The 17,826-nt window shown below is 44.9% G+C and overlaps 1 protein-coding gene across 2 annotated transcripts in view; it reads right to left on the bottom strand.

Annotated features, from left to right (window-relative positions):
• The window catches only part of PKIA (cAMP-dependent protein kinase inhibitor alpha), a 105,326-nt gene that overhangs the window by 9,226 nt on the left and 78,274 nt on the right, over positions 1–17,826 (bottom strand). For both annotated transcript variants that reach the window (XM_044294334.1, XM_044294333.1), the window contains exon 2: positions 1,127–1,304. In XM_044294334.1, the coding sequence (XP_044150269.1) occupies positions 1,127–1,277 (151 nt within the window). In that variant the 5' untranslated portion in view covers positions 1,278–1,304. The remainder of the gene's footprint in view (positions 1–1,126; positions 1,305–17,826) is intronic.

Below are 17,826 nucleotides of genomic sequence, written 5' to 3'. Positions count from 1 at the left end.
TTCCTGAGCCCATTCCCATCATTACTGCACTGAGTGTTAACTGAATACCTTTGACGTAATATTACATCACAGACAGGAAAAGTGTTAACCCCTTCCCACTGCAGCCATTCTCCCATTTTTTTTTTTTTTACTTCCTGCCTTCCAAAAGCCATAACTTTTTTATTTTTCTGTTCTAATATAGTAGGTCTTATTTTTGTGGGACGTGTTTTAATGGCACCAAATAATTTCCCATATGATGTACTGGCAAGATGGAAAAAATATTAGTGGGTGGAACTGGAAAAATGCTATTCTGCGATTTTACAGGTTTTATTTTCACAGTGTTAACAATGTGTTTAAAATGACATTACAGTTATCCTGAAGGTCAGCACAATTACAGCGATACCAAATTTATATCGTTTTTGTTTTAATACTTAAAAAATATAAAAACTTTGAAAAAAACTTGTTTTCTTTGTATTGCCATATTTTGCCACCCATAACTTTTTATATTTTCGTCTACATGACGGCTCATTTTGCGGCAAGCTGTAGTTTTTATTGAGACCATTTTAGGGTATGTATGACTTTTTGATTAATTTTTATTACATTTTTCTGGGGGGAGGGGGGGAGACAAAGCAACCAAAAATTGTCATTCAGGCATTGAGTTTTTTTTTTTTACTGTCCAGGATACTTATTTTTCGTCCCCCTAGAGGGACTTGAGCATGCAACTGTTGAAGTGCCTATACCATAGACTGCAATAATATAATATTGCAGTCTATGGTACGATGGCTATATTCCTATGAAGCCCTACCTGAGGAAGGGCGTAATAGGCACTCTATTCAGGCAGGAGTGGGTGCCTGGAAAAGCAACCAAACAGCTACCTCATTTCTTATCACGGGAAGAGGGGGGGGGGGGGGGGGCGGGGGGCGTTCACTCACCTAAGGATCCTGCTCTCTCTAAATGACCACTCAGATGCTGTAGTCAATTGTGTCTATGATAGGAGTTGGCATATGTGTACAGTGGATCTTAGGGAAGGGGTTAAGCATTAAAAGCATTCATATAATACACATGAAGGAGTGCAGAGAATTAGAATAGCTTTCTGAAGCTGCCCCTGTGTTAATCATTACGGTAACCTCCTTAATACATTTCTTACCTGGCTTGTTTATGTCAAGCTCTGATAACTTTAGAGCCAGCTCACTTGTGTTCCCACTTGCAGAGGAGACAAGTATATCATGCAAAGCATTCCTTCTTCCAGTTCTCCCAGAGGCTATGAAATCTGCATATGTAGATTCCACATCAGTCATTGCTACCAAGTATCCACATAGCAGTGCCTGCGGAGAAAGACATCAATTTATGTGAGAGCTCAAAGTAACACTGGACACCAAAGATGTTGTTAAAGGCTTTGAGCAAGAATGGGGTGGGTTTTGACAACCCCCATCCCCCCCACATTCTGTCTGATCTGCAAAGGGAAGATGATTAAAGGGGTATTCCCATCACAGACAATGGGGGCATATCGCTAGGATATGCCCCCATTGTCTGATAGGTGCGGGTCCCACCTCTGGGAAAGAACGGAGCGGAGAGAGCTGTGGCTGGAGGATCCCGGATTTCCCGGGGTCCGTCCACCACCAAGTGTTGCTCCCATAGAAGTGAATGGGAGCGCACCGCGCACGCGCGGCCCCTGCTCCTGTTCATTTCTATGGGGCAGACGGAAATAGCCGAGCAGTACCATAGAAATGAATGGAGGGCTGCTGCGCATGCGCAGTGCGCCCTCCGTTCATTTTCCCGCTCCGTTTTCATTGTAGGTGCGGGTTCCAGAGGTGGGACCCACACCTATCAGACAGTGGGGGCATATCCTAGCGATATGCCCCCATTGTCTGTGATGGGAATACCCCTTTAAGGCTACTTTCACATCTGCGTGTTCCTTTCCCGTTTTGAGATCTGGCAGAGGATCTCAAAACTGGAGGAAAGCACTTGGGGGATTTGGCGCCCACTGACTTACAATGGCATGTGATGAACAGATGCAGCCTGTTGTATTAGGCAACGTTCACACTGGCGTTTCTGGGTCCGCTTGTGAGATCCGTTTCAGGGCTCTCACAAGCGGCCCAAACCGGATCAGTTCAGCCCCAATGCATTCTGAATGGATAAGGATTCGTTCAGAATGCATCAATTTGGCTGCGTTTGGTCTCCGTTGCGTTCTTTAGGTGGTGACTAAAACACAGCTTGTAGCGTTTTGGTGTCCGCCTGATGATGCAGAGCCAAGCGGATCCGTCCTCACTTAGGCTACTTTCACACTTGCGTTCGGGGTTCCGCTTGTGAGTTCCGTTTGAAGGCTCTCACAAGCGGCCCCGAACGGATCCATCCAGCCCTAATGCATTCTGAGTGGATGCGGATCCGCTCAGAATGCGTCAGTCTGGCACCGTTTGGCCTCCGCTCAGAAGGTGGACACCCGATCGTTGCTTGCAGCGTTCGGGTGTCCGCCTGGCCGTGTGGAGCTAAACGGATCCGTCCAGAGTTACAATGGAAGTCAATGGGGACGGATCCGTTTGAAGGTGACACAATATGGTGCATTTTTCTAACGGATCCGTCCCCCATTGACTTTCAATGTAAAGTCTGGACGGATCTGTCTGAATACAAATTACACTTAGACTTTTTTTGTAAAATATAATGCAAACGGATACCATTGTTTGCATTGTAGGAGCGGATCCGTCTGTACAGACACCAGACGCATCCGCTCCGAATGCAAGTGTGAAAGTAGCCTTACAATGTAAGTCAATGGGGACGGATCCATTTTTCACTGACATAATATGGTACAATTGAAAACGGATCCGTCCCCCATTGACTTTCAATGTAAGTCAAGATGGATCCGTTTTGACTTAGACTTTTTTTGAATGAATAATGCAAACGGATCCGTTATGAACGGATACAAGCGTTTGCATTATCGGTGCGGATCCGTCTGAGCAGATACAAGAGGGATCCGCACCGAACGCCAGTGTGAAAGTAGCCTTATTTAAATGGATGCGTTTTGCTGTGGTTGTGAGGTCCCATGCTGGATCTCAAAACCGGAAAGGAAAATGCAGATGTGAAAGTAGCCTTACCTGCTTCCCGGCACCAGCTCCCCACACCTTCTCCTGCAGGCCTGCAATGCTCCGTTGGGCTCCATCAATGTCTACATCCGGTATGCATCACCGCAGCCAATCATTGGCTGCAATGTTGTTCGTCATGTGACCATTTGTCATGACGTTGACATCAATGGAGCCCAGCAGAGCATCGCAGGCCTGCAGGAGAAGGAGCAGGTAAGTCATCTTCCCTTTGCAAGTCGGCAGGATGGGGTTTGCCCAACCACCCCCATTCTTGCACAGCCCCTTTACGCATGAATTAAAATGTGGTCATACTTCTCTTGGCCAAAGATGCATGTGTTATCAATAGGGAGAGGAGAATAAGCTGCTTTCAGACATCTTCTTTAAGAACAAGAGGCAGGGGGAAGTTGAAATCTAACATACCCAAGTTGGGACATTGCCATATGCTATAGATGCTTGGCTAGTTCCTCACAAATTGGTGAGTTCGGCTGGCACTAATATAATGTGTATGAACACCTTAACCACTTCAGCCCCGCTAGGTGAAACCCCCTTCATGACCAGGCCACTTTTTACACTTCGGCACTACACTCCTTTCACCGTTTATCGCTCGGTCATGCAACTTACCACCCAAATGAATTATACCTCCTTTTCTTCTCACTAATGGAGCTTTCATTTGGTGGTATTTTATTGCTGCTGACATTTTTACTTTTTTTGTTATTAATCAAAATGTAACGATTTTTTTGCAAAAAAATGACATTTTTCACTTTCAGCTGTGAAATTTTGCAAAAAAAACGACATCCATATATAAATTTTTCGCTAAATTTATAGTTCTACATGTCTTTGATAAAAAAAAATGTTTGGGCAAAAAAAAAATGGTTTGGGTAAAAGTTATAGCATTTACAAACTATGGTACAAAAATGTGAATTTCCGCTTTTTGAAACGGCTCTGATTTTCTGAGCACCTGTCATGTTTCCTGAGGTTCTACAATGCCCAAACAGTATAACTACCCCACAAATGACCCCATTTCGGAAAGTAGACACCCTAAGGTATTCGCTGATGGGCATAGTGAGTTCATAGAACTTTTTATTTTTTGTCACAAGTTAGCGGAAAATGATGATGATTTTATTTTATTTTTTTTTTCTTACAAAGTCTCATATTCCACTAACTTGCGACAAAAAATAAAAAATTCTAGGAACTCACCATGCCCCTCACAGAATACCTTGGGGTGTCTTCTTTCCAAAATGGGGTCACTTGTGGGGTAGTTATACTGCCCTGGCAATTTAGGGGCCCAAATGTGTGAGAAGAACTTTGCAATCAAAATGTGTAAGAAATGACCGGTGAAATCCGAAAGGTGCACTTTGGAATATGCGCCCCTTTGCCCACCTTGGCAGCAAAAAAGTGTCACACATGTGGTATCGCCGTACTCAGGAGAAGTTGGGGAATGTGTTTTGGGGTGTCATTTTACATATACCCATGCTGGGTGAGAGAAATATCTTGGCAAACGACAACTTTTCCCATTTTTTTATACAAAGTTGGCATTTGACCAAGATATTTTTCTCACCCAGCATGGGTATATGTAAAATGACCCCCCAAAACACATTCCCCAACTTCTCCTGAGTACGGCGATACCAGATGTGTCACACTTTTTTGCTGCCCAGGTGGGCAAAGGGGCACATATTCCAAAGTGCACCTTTCGGATTTTGCAGGGCATTTTTTACACATTTTGATTGCAAGGTACTTCTCACACATTTGGGCCCCTAAATTGCCAGGGCAGTATAACTACGCCACAAGTGACCCCATTTTGGAAAGAAGACACCCTAAGGTATTCCATGAGGGGCACTGCGAGTTCCTAGAATTTTTTATTTTTTGTCACAAGTTAGCAGAAAATGATGATTTTTTTTTTTTTCTCTTTTTTCCTTACAAAGTCTCATATTCCACTAACTTGCGACAAAAAATAAAAAATTCTAGGAACTCACCATGCCCCTCACGGAATACCTTGGGGTGTCTTCTTTCCAAAATGGGGTCACTTGTGGCGTAGTTATACTGCCCTGGCAATTTAGGGGCCCATATGTGTGAGAAGTACTTTGCAATCAAAATCTGTAAAAAATGACCGGTGAAATCCGAAAGGTGCACTTTGGCATATGCGCCCCTTTGCCCACCTTGGCATCAAAAAAGTGTCACACATCTGGTATCTCCGTACTCAGGAGAAGTTGGGGAATGTGTTTTGGGGTGTCATTTTACATATACCCATGCTGGGTGAGAAAAATATCTTGGTCAAATGCCAACTTTGTATAAAAAAATGGGAAAAGTTGTCGTTTGCCAAGATATTTCTCTCACCCAGCATGGGTATATGTAAAATGACACCCCAAAACACATTCCCCAACTTCTCCTGAGTACGGCGATACCAGATGTGTCACACTTTTTTGCTGCCAAGGTGGGCAAAGGGGCACATATTCCAAAGTGCACCTTTCGGATTTTGCAGGGCATTTTTTACACATTTTGATTGCAAGGTACTTCTCACACATTTGGGCCCCTAAATTGCCAGGGCAGTATAACTACGCCACAAGTGACCCCATTTTGGAAAGAAGACACCCTAAGGTATTCCGTGAGGGGCACTGCGAGTTCCTAGAATTTTTTATTTTTTGTCACAAGTTAGCAGAAAATGATGATTTTTTTTTTTTTCTCTTTTTTCCTTACAAAGTCTCATATTCCACTAACTTGCGACAAAAAATAAAAAATTCTAGGAACTCGCCATGCCCCTCACGGAATATCTTGGGGTGTCTTCTTTCCAAAATGGGGTCACTTGTGGCGTAGTTATACTGCCCTGGCAATTTAGGGGCCCATATGTGTGAGAAGTACTTTGCAATCAAAATCTGTAAAAAATGACCGGTGAAATCCGAAAGGTGCACTTTGGAATGTGTGCCCCTTTGCCCACCTTGGCATCAAAAAAGTGTCACACATCTGGTATCGCCGTACTCAGGAGAAGTTGGGGAATGTGTTTTGGGGTGTCATTTTACATATACCCATGCTGGGTGAGAAAAATATCTTGGTCAAATGCCAACTTTGTATAAAAAAAATGGGAAAAGTTGTCGTTTGCCAAGATATTTATCTCACCCAGCATGGGTATATGTAAAATGACACCCCAAAACACATTCCCCAACTTCTCCTGAGTACGGCGATACCAGATGTGTCACACTTTTTTGCAGCCTAGATGCGCAAAGGGGCCCAAATTCCTTTTAGGAGGGCATTTTTAGACATTTGGATCCCAGACTTCTTCTCACGCTTTAGGGCCCCTAAAAAGCCAGGGCAGTATAAATACCCCACATGTGACCCCACTTTGGAAAGAAGACACCCCAAGGTATCCAATGAGGGGCCTGGCAAGTTCATAGAATCTTTTTTTTTTTTGCATAAGTTAGCGGAAATTGATTTTTTTTTTTTTTTCTCACAAAGTCTCACTTTCCGCTAACTTAGGACAAAAATTTAAATCTTTCATGGACTCAATATGCCCCTCAGCAAATACCTTGGGGTGTCTTCTTTCCAAAATGGGGTCAGTTGTGGGGTGTTTGTACTGCCCTGGCATTTGAGGGTCTCCGCAATCATTACATGTATGGCCAGCATTAGGAGTTTCTGCTATTCTCCTTATATTGAGCATACAGGTAATGAGATTTTTTTTTCCGTTCAGCCTCTGGGCTGAAAGAAAAAAATGAACGGCACAGATTTCTTCATTCGCATCGATCAATGTGGATGAAAAAATCTCTGCCAAAAAAAAAAAATGGAGGGGAAAGGCGTCTGCCAGGACATAGGAGCTCCGCCCTACATCCATACCCACTTAGCTCGTATGCCCTGGCAAACCAGATTTCTCCATTCGCATCAATCGATGTGGATGAATAAATCATTGCCGGGATTTTTTTTTTTATATATATATATACAAAGTGCTTGCCAAAGCATAGGAACGCCGCCTCCTCCTCAGCTCGTATGCCTTGGCAAACGTATCTGTCACTGCAGAGGAGAAAATCCCGTCTTGCAGCGCCGCATACACCGACTTGCGTGTAATCTGACAGCAGCGCAATGCTTCTGTCAGAATGCACATCGGTGCTGCAGCTAGTAGATCGGTTGGTCCACCTGGAAGGTAAAAAAAGAAAAAAAAAAAAATGAAAAAAACAGGCCACAACGCAATAATTTTATTAACTTTGGAACAGAACATGTAACTTTAACTTTTGGAACTAAACATTAACCTGTTTGCTTACCTGTTTTTTTTTTTTTGTTTTTTTACCTTTATAGAACAAACCTCTCCTTCCCCATGGGTCAATGTGCAAAGCGCAAATCGCCCAAAGATGTGGCGAAGTGCGTTATGCACTTTGTCCCATGTGAAAGGAGACGTTTGCAGCAGCAGTGAGTGAATGGGCCCTAATAGCCCTGTGTGCCTGTCCTGGTGAGATGATCCCTATGCTAATAGTGTACCTGTGAGTGGTACTTCCGGAAACACTCTCCAAAGCATAGGGCAGGGTGGTCCGGACAGTCAGGACAGAAATAGCGGGTGTCACGCCTTATTCCACTCCTGCTACAGACACGACATCTTTTTCGGGGTGACGGTTGGGTTGAGGTACCAGGAACGACATTGGGGAAATGTCGCTCGTGTAGACGGCTAACTACACTGGTGGTTGGGGCCACGGAACCTCCTGGATACAGGAGGTTCTCGATGATCTCTTCCTGAAATTTGAGGAAGGATCCAGTTCTCCCAGCCTTACTGTAGAGAACAAAACTATTGTACAGAGCCAATTGAATTAAATATACAGACACCTTCTTATACCAGCGTCTGGTGCGTCGGGAAACTAAATACGGAGACAACATCTGGTCATTGAAGTCGACCCCTCCCATGTGGAGGTTATAGTCGTGGACTGAGAGGGGCTTTTCAATGACACGGGTTGCTCGCTCAATTTGTATTGTCGTGTCTGCGTGAATGGAGGAGAGCATGTAAACGTCACGCTTGTCTCTCCATTTCACCGCGAGCAGTTCTTCATTACACAGTGCGGCCCTCTGCCCCCTTGCAAGACGGGTGGTAACGAGCCGTTGGGGAAAGCCCGCGCGACTAGTTCGCGCGGTACCACAGGCGCCAATCCGTTCTAGAAACAAATGCCTAAAGAGGGCCACACTTGTGTAAAAATTGTCCACATAAAGATGGTACCCCTTGCCGAATAAGGGTGACACCAAGTCCCAAACTGTCTTCCCACTGCTCCCCAGGTAGTCAGGGCAACCGACCGGCTCCAGGGTCTGATCTTTTCCCTCATAGACCCGAAATTTGTGGGTATAGCCTGTGGCCCTTTCACAGAGCTTATACAATTTGACCCCATACCGGGCGCGCTTGCTTGGGATGTATTGTTTGAAGCCAAGGCGCCCGGTAAAATGTATCAGGGACTCGTCTATGCAGATGTTTTGCTCTGGGGTATAAATATCTGCAAATTTCTGGTTGAAATGGTCTATGAGGGGCCGAATTTTATGGAGCCGGTCAAAAGCAGGGTGGCCCCTGGGACGGGAGGCGGTGTTGTCACTAAAGTGCAGGAACCGCAGGATGGCCTCAAAACGTGCCCTGACATGGCAGCAGAGAACATGGGCATGTGATGAATCGGGTTCGTGGACCAATATGACCTCAATTCATGCTTTTTTGTCAGGCCCATGTTGAGGAGGAGGCCCAGAAAAGTTTTAAGTTCGGAAACTTGGACTGGTTTCCACCGGAAAGGCTGGGCATAAAAGCTTCCCGGGTTAGCGGTGATAAATTGTGTGGCATACCTGTTTGTTTCGGCCACAACTATGTCTAAAAGCTCCGCAGTCAAGAACAGCTCACAAAATCCCAGGGCCGAACCGATCTGAGCCGTCTCAACCCGAACTCCAGACTGGGCAGTGAAAGGGAAAACTACAGGTGCGGCTGAAGTTGGGGACTGCCAATCAGGGTTTGCCAGCACCTCTGGGATTCTAGGGGCTCTACGGGCACGTCTTTGCGGTGGCTGCGACGGGGTCACTACTGCACGTGCCACCGTACCAGCTTCAACTGCCCTTCTGGTGCTCGCTACTTCACCAGGTTGTACGGCAGTGCTGGTACTAGGTCCAGGGAGGGCTGGGCTGCTGGTGTATGCCTCACCACGTAATCCGACAGCACCAGCCCCACTCTGCTGCTCTTGAAGCAGATCCTGCGCAACCTGCGGTCTAGCGACACGGGGCCGGGTACGCCTGGTGGTATCAGGGACCTCAGCCTCCTCGTCCGAACTTTGGGTCAGAGAGCCACTGCTTTCTACAGGTTCGTATTCTGACCCGCTGGATTCATCAGATGAGGGTTCCCACTCCTCATCCGACTGGGTCAGAAGCCTGTAGGCCTCTTCAGAGGAATACCCCCTGTTTGACATGTGGGCAACTAAATTTAGGGGTATTCCCTGAGACTACCCAAGAAAAAAAAAGCAAGCCTGTCTTACAAAGGGGAGGCTAGCGAAGTACCGGAGGCCGCTGCGGTTGATAAAAAATATCAAAACTGATTTTTTTATCGCCGCAGTGCGTGTAAAGTGAATGTGCAGTGATCAAAAAAAAATATTTTTTTTGTCACTGCGGTGGGGCGGGTGTGGGCGAACGCACGTGTGGGCGACCGATCAGGCCTGATCGGGCAAACACTGCGTTTTGGGTGGAGGGCGAACTAAAGTGACACTAGTACTATTATAGATCTGACCGTGATCAGTTTTGATCACTTCCAGATACTATAAAAGTACAAATGCTGATTAGCGATACGCTAATCAGCGAATAACGGACTGCGGTGCGGTGGGCTGGGCGCTAACTGATCGCTAACTACCTAACCAAGGGACCTAAACTATCCCTAAAACCTAACGGTCAATAACAGTGAAAAAAAAAAGTGACAGTTTGCACTGATCACTTTTTTCTTTTCACTTGTGATTGACAGGGGTGATCAAAGAGGTGATCAAAGGGTTAATAGGGGTTCAGGGGGGTGATCAGGGGCTATAGTGTAGTGTTTGGTGTACTCACTGTGAAGCCTGCTCCTCTGCTGGATCCAACCGACGAAAAGAACCAGCAGAGGAGCAGGCAGCCATATAACAGATCATATTTACAAATATGATCTGCTATCTGGCACTTTGATTGGATTTTTTAAAAATCAGCAACCTGCCAGCCACGATCATTGGCTGGCAGGTTGCTGACGAAATACCTCTCGATGAAATGCCGGCGCGAACTGCGCACGCGCGGGCGCATACTCGCGTCATCTCGTGTCTCGCGAGATGACGCGTATATGCGTGACTGTGCGCCAGCCTGCCACCACCGGAACGCACAGGTGCGTTAGGCGGTCCGGAGGTGGTTAAAGAGTGACTTTCACACAATTTCATTTCATTTAATAGAGAATGGTGTAATTAGCAAATTTCTAAATCACTTTATTTAAAAAATCTGCCTACATCCACCTGAAAAAAAAAAAGCTAAAAAAGTTATGGCCACTAGGGGTCTCACTTCCACCTAATTTGCATTCCACTGCCTGTCAAGCAATATCCATCCCTCATAATAGAGACACAGAAGATGGCTCACAGGAAATGGGGGCATGTCAGCGCTAACTTAGATCCTGAGCCTGATAAAAGACCACCTTCTACACTGCTTCTGAAGATCACAGGAGCTTGGAAAACAATGGAAAGAACATCACAGCAGTACATTGCTGGCAGATTCCACAGAATAGAGACATTGCTTGTGAGATAAATGCATCTAGCTGTGCTGCTGAAATAGGGAATAATATAACTGATGAAGACATGAGGGAAGCCCAAAAAACACCTGTTCCTTTACAGTTATGTGTAAGAAACGTACCTGTCCAGGCTCCAGCCTCGGCATGTTGGTGTTGGGAGAGACACGCTGCTGATCTACGACCCCTGTGATGCGAATGCATCCTTAGTAACAGGATGCAATTCTCTTGTTTCTCCCTGCAGCAAACACGTGCTGGGGGAGATTAGCAGTGGGCTGATTGCTCCCCTGCTCTATTAATGTGTACTAGCGTTCAGGGGCGGACTGAGAACCCTCAGGGCCCCCGGGCAAAATAAATCAAGGGCCCCCTTACAGGCCCCACCCATGTTCTGCTGCAAACCCCACCCTTGTCCCGCCTCCATGCCACGCCTCTAGCCACACCCTACACAATCTTTAATAAGCAAATTTTTGTATGGGGCCCCCTCCCCCCCAAGAAAACTACTGATCGTTACACAAAAACAAGCCCTCACATAGACCGAAATATAGAAAAGTAATTTTTTAAAGTAATTAAACCAAATAAAAACTATACAAGTTTTGTATCGTATTGAGCCGCAGAATAAAGACGTCATTTTTAGTGAACGCCGTGATGTCAAAACCTCAAAAACCTTGGCGGAATTGTGTGTGTTTTTTATTTTTTATTTTTTTAACCCACAAATAATTTTTTTTTTCCTGCTTTCTGATACAAGACATGGTAAATTAAGTGGCGACATTTAAAAAATGCATCTTGTCCCACACAAAAAAAGCCCTCATATGACTATGTGAATGGAAAAATAAAAAGGTTATAGCTAATGTAAAAATGAAAATGGGCCCGGTCTTTAAGAGGTAAAAGGTATCAAACTACAATGTTTTATATTGCTTACTCTTTTTGAGAGCATCAGGGTTTTTGCACATTTTACATACACAGCTCTGCTACACACACAGCTCTGAGTGGCACATTATATATCACTGTGTTACACATTTTACATACACAGCTACGCTGTGCACATTATACATGCCTCTGTCGCATACAGCTCTGCTACATACACCACACACACTACTGTGCTGGATTCACACTATACACCTATCCAGGCCCCCCCCCCCCAAATTTCACATTTATGCCCCTCATGTTTCATGTCCATTTCTTGCCCACCCCATGTGCCAATATCATAGTGCCATCCTCTCCCCTTGCCCCCTAATGTGCCAGTATCAAGTGCCTCTCTCCTCCCCCCTCCATGTGCCAGTATCATAGTGTCATCCTCTCCCCCTGCCCCCTAATGTGCCAGTATCAAGTGCCTCTCTCCTCCCCCTCCATGTGCCAGTATCATAGTGCCACTGTGCCATCCTCTCCCCCTGCCCCCTAATGTGCCAGTATCAAGTGCCTCTCTCCTCCCCCCCCTCCATGTGCCAGTATCATAGTGTCATCCTCTCCCCCTGCCCCCTAATGTGCCAGTATCAAGTGCCTCTCTCCTCCCCCCTCCATGTGCCAGTATCATAGTGCCATCCTCTCCCCCTGCCCCCTAATGTGCCAGTATCAAGTGCTTCTCTCCTCTCCCCCCCATGTGCCAATATCATAGTGCCATCCTCTCCCCCTGCTCCCTAATGTTCCAGTGTCAAGTGCCTCTCTCCTCCCCCTCCCCCCTCCCCCCTCCATGTGCCAGTATCATGGTGCCAATATCCCCCCCTCCCCCGTGGCAGTAAAGTAACAGTCCGGTATTAAAAAAAAAAAAAAAAAACCTTTCTACTTTCTAACTTTGATAGTGTACAACCATACACATGACAGTTGCCCCCAAGTAACTGGTAATACAGCTGTCATGGCTGTGTGGGTAAATTCCTTGCCTCTGATGTGAAAGGTTGTGAGTTCAAATCCCAGGAGAAACTTTTCTGAAAGACATGCTAAATGAGATTTAAATACACCACCTCGTAGCTCAGAGTGTGTGCCTGTCAGCTCTGCAGTCGCTTCCCCGGTAGTTACGCCACTGCACATAATGTTATTCTGCGGCGGGCCCCCATCCCGGCCAGGCCCTCGGACCATGTCTGAAGTGCCGGACCGGTCAGTCCGCCCCTGCTAGCGTTCTGACTAGTAGTGCAGAGTCAGGGACCTATCAGGTTATGATCCAGGGACTCGGCGCTCTGTTTACACCTCTTCCTGGCCATACACCATTGCCAGTGATAGTCTTGTTTGGCTCACTAGCTAGATTCCTTTTTCCTCTTTCCTGTTATGCTTATAAATATCCAGTGTTTCTGATCTCGGCTTGTCTTCTGACTATCCTCCGTCTCCCGTTCTGGTACTGCATAGCCTGTCTGGTTCTGACACATATCTGATCATTCTGGTATTGTATTTGTTTGTCTTTGTTTATCTCTCTATGCACTTAAGTAGTGTAGGGACCGTTGACCAGCTGCGGTCTAGCCATTTAGGGCTTGTACTGCAAGTAGATAGTGACAGTGAGGGTTGCAGTCCAGGGCGTCACTGTCCTTGTCCATATCTACTCTACTGAGATGACATTATGATTGTACAAACAAGCACAACTATTATGCAAGCTTTTTAAAAAAAACTCAGGTACGCATTTAAAGTTACAGAGAATGCGAGGTAGTGGTGTAGGGGCACCAATGAGAAACCAGCAAAACCAAGAAGCAGACAGCATCTGCTCGTGTGAAGTCCTGGGCCAGGCGCAGATACCAGTGACAGTGCGCGGTGTCAGAAACACATGGGAGATGATGAGATAAGTATGATTATTTTTTGATTGTTTGGTTGTTTAAAGGGGTTATTCAAAACTATATTAATTTGTTTTCTCTTTATGTTGTATTAACTCATTCTGGACAATATATACTGTATTTAAAGGGGTTATCATGGACAGTGCCAGGCAGTATAAACATCATCACATCTGGTCCTGTCAGTCCTGCAGAGGGTGCGGCAGATGCAGAGAGAGCAGAGCCCCTAGGAGTAACGGCAACGCCCCCGTTGCTCCTAGATGCTCATTTGCATATATTAAAACATTATGCGGGCACACATGAACATGGGACCAACACAGATGTCTTCGGCTGACCACTTTAAAAATAGGCTAAAAAGACATGCAGTCTATTGAATGAGGGAGGAACCACTGCGGTAGCAATTGTCCCCCACACATTCACTTTGCATCGGCCCGTGTAATAGGCTGATGCAAACAGGCGCAGATGGACGTGTTTATTGTCCATTGGCGCTCGTCCTGCCAGTATATCGGCAGTCTAATAGGGCCATAAAACAGCCATGTACAAAAGATCTTTGTACAGTATACGTATTTTCTGGATTTACAGGATAGTGTAGCTGTGGATGGGGACACTTTCTCAGCGGTTATGAGGATATAGTCATAATATTTCAGGGCGAGGCATAGATGAGGAAAATATATTGAAACCCACTTATAGCTTATGTTGTACTGTGAGGGGATGATTACTTTTATATTAAACACAGAGCTATCCATGCATAAAGTTCAGTGAGAAGTAATATTATCATCGCTTCAGTGCTTCTATTTTAGGTCCATTACTCCATAAATGTTCTAAAAATATAAACCTGTTTAGTTTCCAAATAATTCTTCAGTGTTGTGGACTTTGTGTGGGATACACATGACTCACGCTCTTCAGCAGGTGCCGAGTGCTTCAGACTAACCTGGGTCTGTCTTAGGGATGCATCTAGCCTTTCTGCTGCCTGAGGTGAAAATTGAAATTGCGCCTCCTCTGATGTAGACATTCTCTTTCCTCATCTTCTCTATTCAGAGATCAGACCGCCATAACAACTTCTTTCAGCCATATCTCTGCAGAGTTTACCAGGTTCCTTAGGTTCCTCTTTTTTTGCCATCCTCCCCCTCCTGGTGCCCCAACATTATTATGCTTCCCCCCCCCTATCGTGGTCCCAGTATTTATAATGCCCCATACAATCACCCCAATTTTTATAAAGCCCAACTGCAGTGCCCCTTGTAGCTATAATGACCCCTGTAGTACCCCCTGTATTAAAATGTCCTCTGTAGTGCCAGTACATCTAATATATAAAGCTGAGTGTATGTGTGTGTATGTATGTCCGCTAAAGGAATCCACAACGTTGCATTTACAATCACGAAATTTGGCACACAGGTACATCAGGTGTCCGGGAAAGTTTTAGAGCAGGTCTCAGCTCTCTAGAACATACCGTTTCTGAGATATTGCCCAAAAAATGCATTAGCCAATAGAAGCTTGGTCACATGACCATTATCAGCCAACAGAAACTCACTGGTTCCGCTAAGCCATGCCCCGATCTGGTTAGGCCACCTTAGGGGCGGGCTGCTGTGGAGGTCACAGTTAAGGGGATGGTCCGCTATGGAGGTCAGTGTTGAGGGGCAGATAGCTGTAAAGGCCCCTGTGGAGGTCACTGTCAAGGGGGTGGTGTGCTGTAAAACTCATTGTTAAAGGGGAGGGCTGCTTTAAAGGTCAAAGTTAAGGGGGTGGGCTGCTGTGGAGGTCCAATTTTAAGGGACGGGACACTGTGGGGGGGGGGGGGTCTGTGTTAAGGGGTGGGGAGCTGTGGAGGTCACTGTTAAGGGGGCGGGGTACTGTAGATGTCACTGTTATAGTGGATAGTGTTCATATCTTTTAATGACCCACACAAACATTAAATGAAATAGATTAAATATACCCGGGTCCTTCAGCTAGTATATATAACATATAATGCACACCCTGTAGTGCCTGTATGCCTGTATGTAGAATTCCACCTGCAGTTCTGCGGCCTGTATTATAAAGCCCCCTGTGGTTATATATATACATATATATATGTATACAAAAGAAAAACAAAGGCAGCACAGACTGAAAAACAAAATATGAAGTGGGTGCACGCTCAATGGGAATAAGCTTACCCAATATGAAGAGTATAAAAAAGCGAGCAGCACTCCAAATGTAATGAAGTAGAAAAGGATAATTTATTCACCCATGTGGTGTAGCGACGTTTCTGCTCTACACTAGAGCCTTTCTCAAGCAAAGTAACAGGACAAAGTGAACAAACTATATACCCACAAACAATTACATCATAGTGTCATGTGACCAATGTATCAATCAGTGAACTTAACCCCTTATGTGACATCAAATGATACTTTACTTTGCTTGAGAAAGGCTCTAGTATAGAGCAGAAACGTTGCTACACCACATGGGTGAACAAAGTATCCTTTTCTACTTTATTACGTTTGGAGTGCTGCTCGCTTTTTTATACTATGTGTATATATATATATATATATATATGTATACAGTGGATATAAAAAGTCTACACACCCCTGTTAAAATGTCAGGTTTCTGTGATGTAAAAAAATGAGACAAAGATAAATCATTTCAGAACTTTTTCCACCTTTAGGGTCCATTCACATGTCCGTATGTGTTTTGCGGATCCGCAAAACACGGACACCTGCAATGTGCGATCCGCAATTTGCGGACCGCACATCACAGACACTATAATAGAAAATGCCTTTTCTATTCAGCAATTGCGGACAAGAATAGGACATGATCTATTTTTTTCAGGAATGGAATTGAAGATCCCAAAAAACGGATCCTGAAAAAAATTGTTGCGGATCCCGAAAATGTGGAACCAAATTACGGACGTGTGAATGGACTCTTTATGTGACCTATAAACTGTACAACTCAATTGAAAAACAAACTGAAATCTTTTAGGTAGAGGGAAGAAAAAATATAAAAATAAAATAATATGGTTGCATAAGTGTGCACACCCTTAAACTAATACTTTGTTGAAGCACCTTTTGATTTTATTACAGCACTCAGTCTTTTTGGATATGAGTCTATCAGCATGGCACATTTTGACTTGGCAAGATTTGCCCACTCTTCTTTGCAAAAACACTCCAAATCTGTCAGATTGCGAGGGCATCTCCTGTGCACAGCCCTCTTCAGATCACCCCACAGATTTTCAATCGGTTTCAGGTCTGGCTCTGGCTGGGCCATTCCAAAACTTTTATCTTCTTCTGGTGAAGCCATAAGTTGATTTGGATGTATGCTTTGGGTCGTTGTTTTGAGTTCCTCTTCATGTTCAGCTTTCTAGCAGAAGCCTGAAGGTTTTGTGCCAATATTGACTGGTATTTGGAACTGTTCATAATTCCCTCTAGCTTAACTAAGGCCCCAGTTCCAGCTGAAGAAAAACAGCCCCTTGACATGATGCTGCCACCACCGTGCTTCACTGTGGGTATGGTGTTCTCTTGGTGATGTGCAGTGTTGTTTTTGCGCCAAACATATCTTTTGGAATTATGGCCAAAAAGTTCAACCTTGGTTTCATCAGACCATGACACCTTTTCCCACATGCCTTTGGGAGACTTCAGATGTGTTTTTGCAAAATGTAGCCTGGCTTGGATGTTTTTCTTCGTAAGAAAAGGCTTTCGTCTTGTCACTCTACCCCATAATCCTGGTATATGAAGAATACGGGAGATTGTTGTCACATGTACCACACAGCCAGTACTTGCCATATATTCCTGCAGCTCCTTTAATGTTGCTGTAGGCCTCTTGGTTGCCTCCCAGACCAGTTTTCTTCTAGTCTTTTCATCAATGTTGGAGGGATGTCCAGTTCTTGGTAATGTCACTGTTGTGCCATATTTTCTCCACTTGATGATGACTGTCTTCACTGTGTTCCATGGTATATCTAATGCCTTGGAAATTCTTTTGTACCCTTCTCCTGACTGATACCTTTTAACAATGAGATCCTTCTTATGTTTTGGAAGCTCACTGTGGACCATGGCTTTTGCTGTGGGATGCGACTTAAGAAAATTTCAGGAAAGGCCAACTAGAGCAGCTGAACTTTATTTGGGGTTAATCAGAGTCACTTTAAATGATGGCAGGTGACTCCTATTTAACATGATTTTGAATGTGATTGCTTAATTCTGAACACAGCTACATCCCCAGTGATAAGAGGGCGTGCACACATATACTTTAAGAAATGAAGGTCAGTCAGTCCGAAAAATTGGGAAAACTTTGAAAGTGTCCCCAAGTGCAGTCACAAAAACCATCAAGCGCTACCAAGAAACTGGGAGGATAA

This window comes from Bufo gargarizans, chromosome 5 (assembly GCF_014858855.1).
Source record: "Bufo gargarizans isolate SCDJY-AF-19 chromosome 5, ASM1485885v1, whole genome shotgun sequence".
Taxonomy (NCBI): domain Eukaryota; kingdom Metazoa; phylum Chordata; class Amphibia; order Anura; family Bufonidae; genus Bufo; species Bufo gargarizans.
Note: the sequence above shows the minus strand (reverse complement) of the source record. Positions and strands in the feature narration are given on the sequence as shown.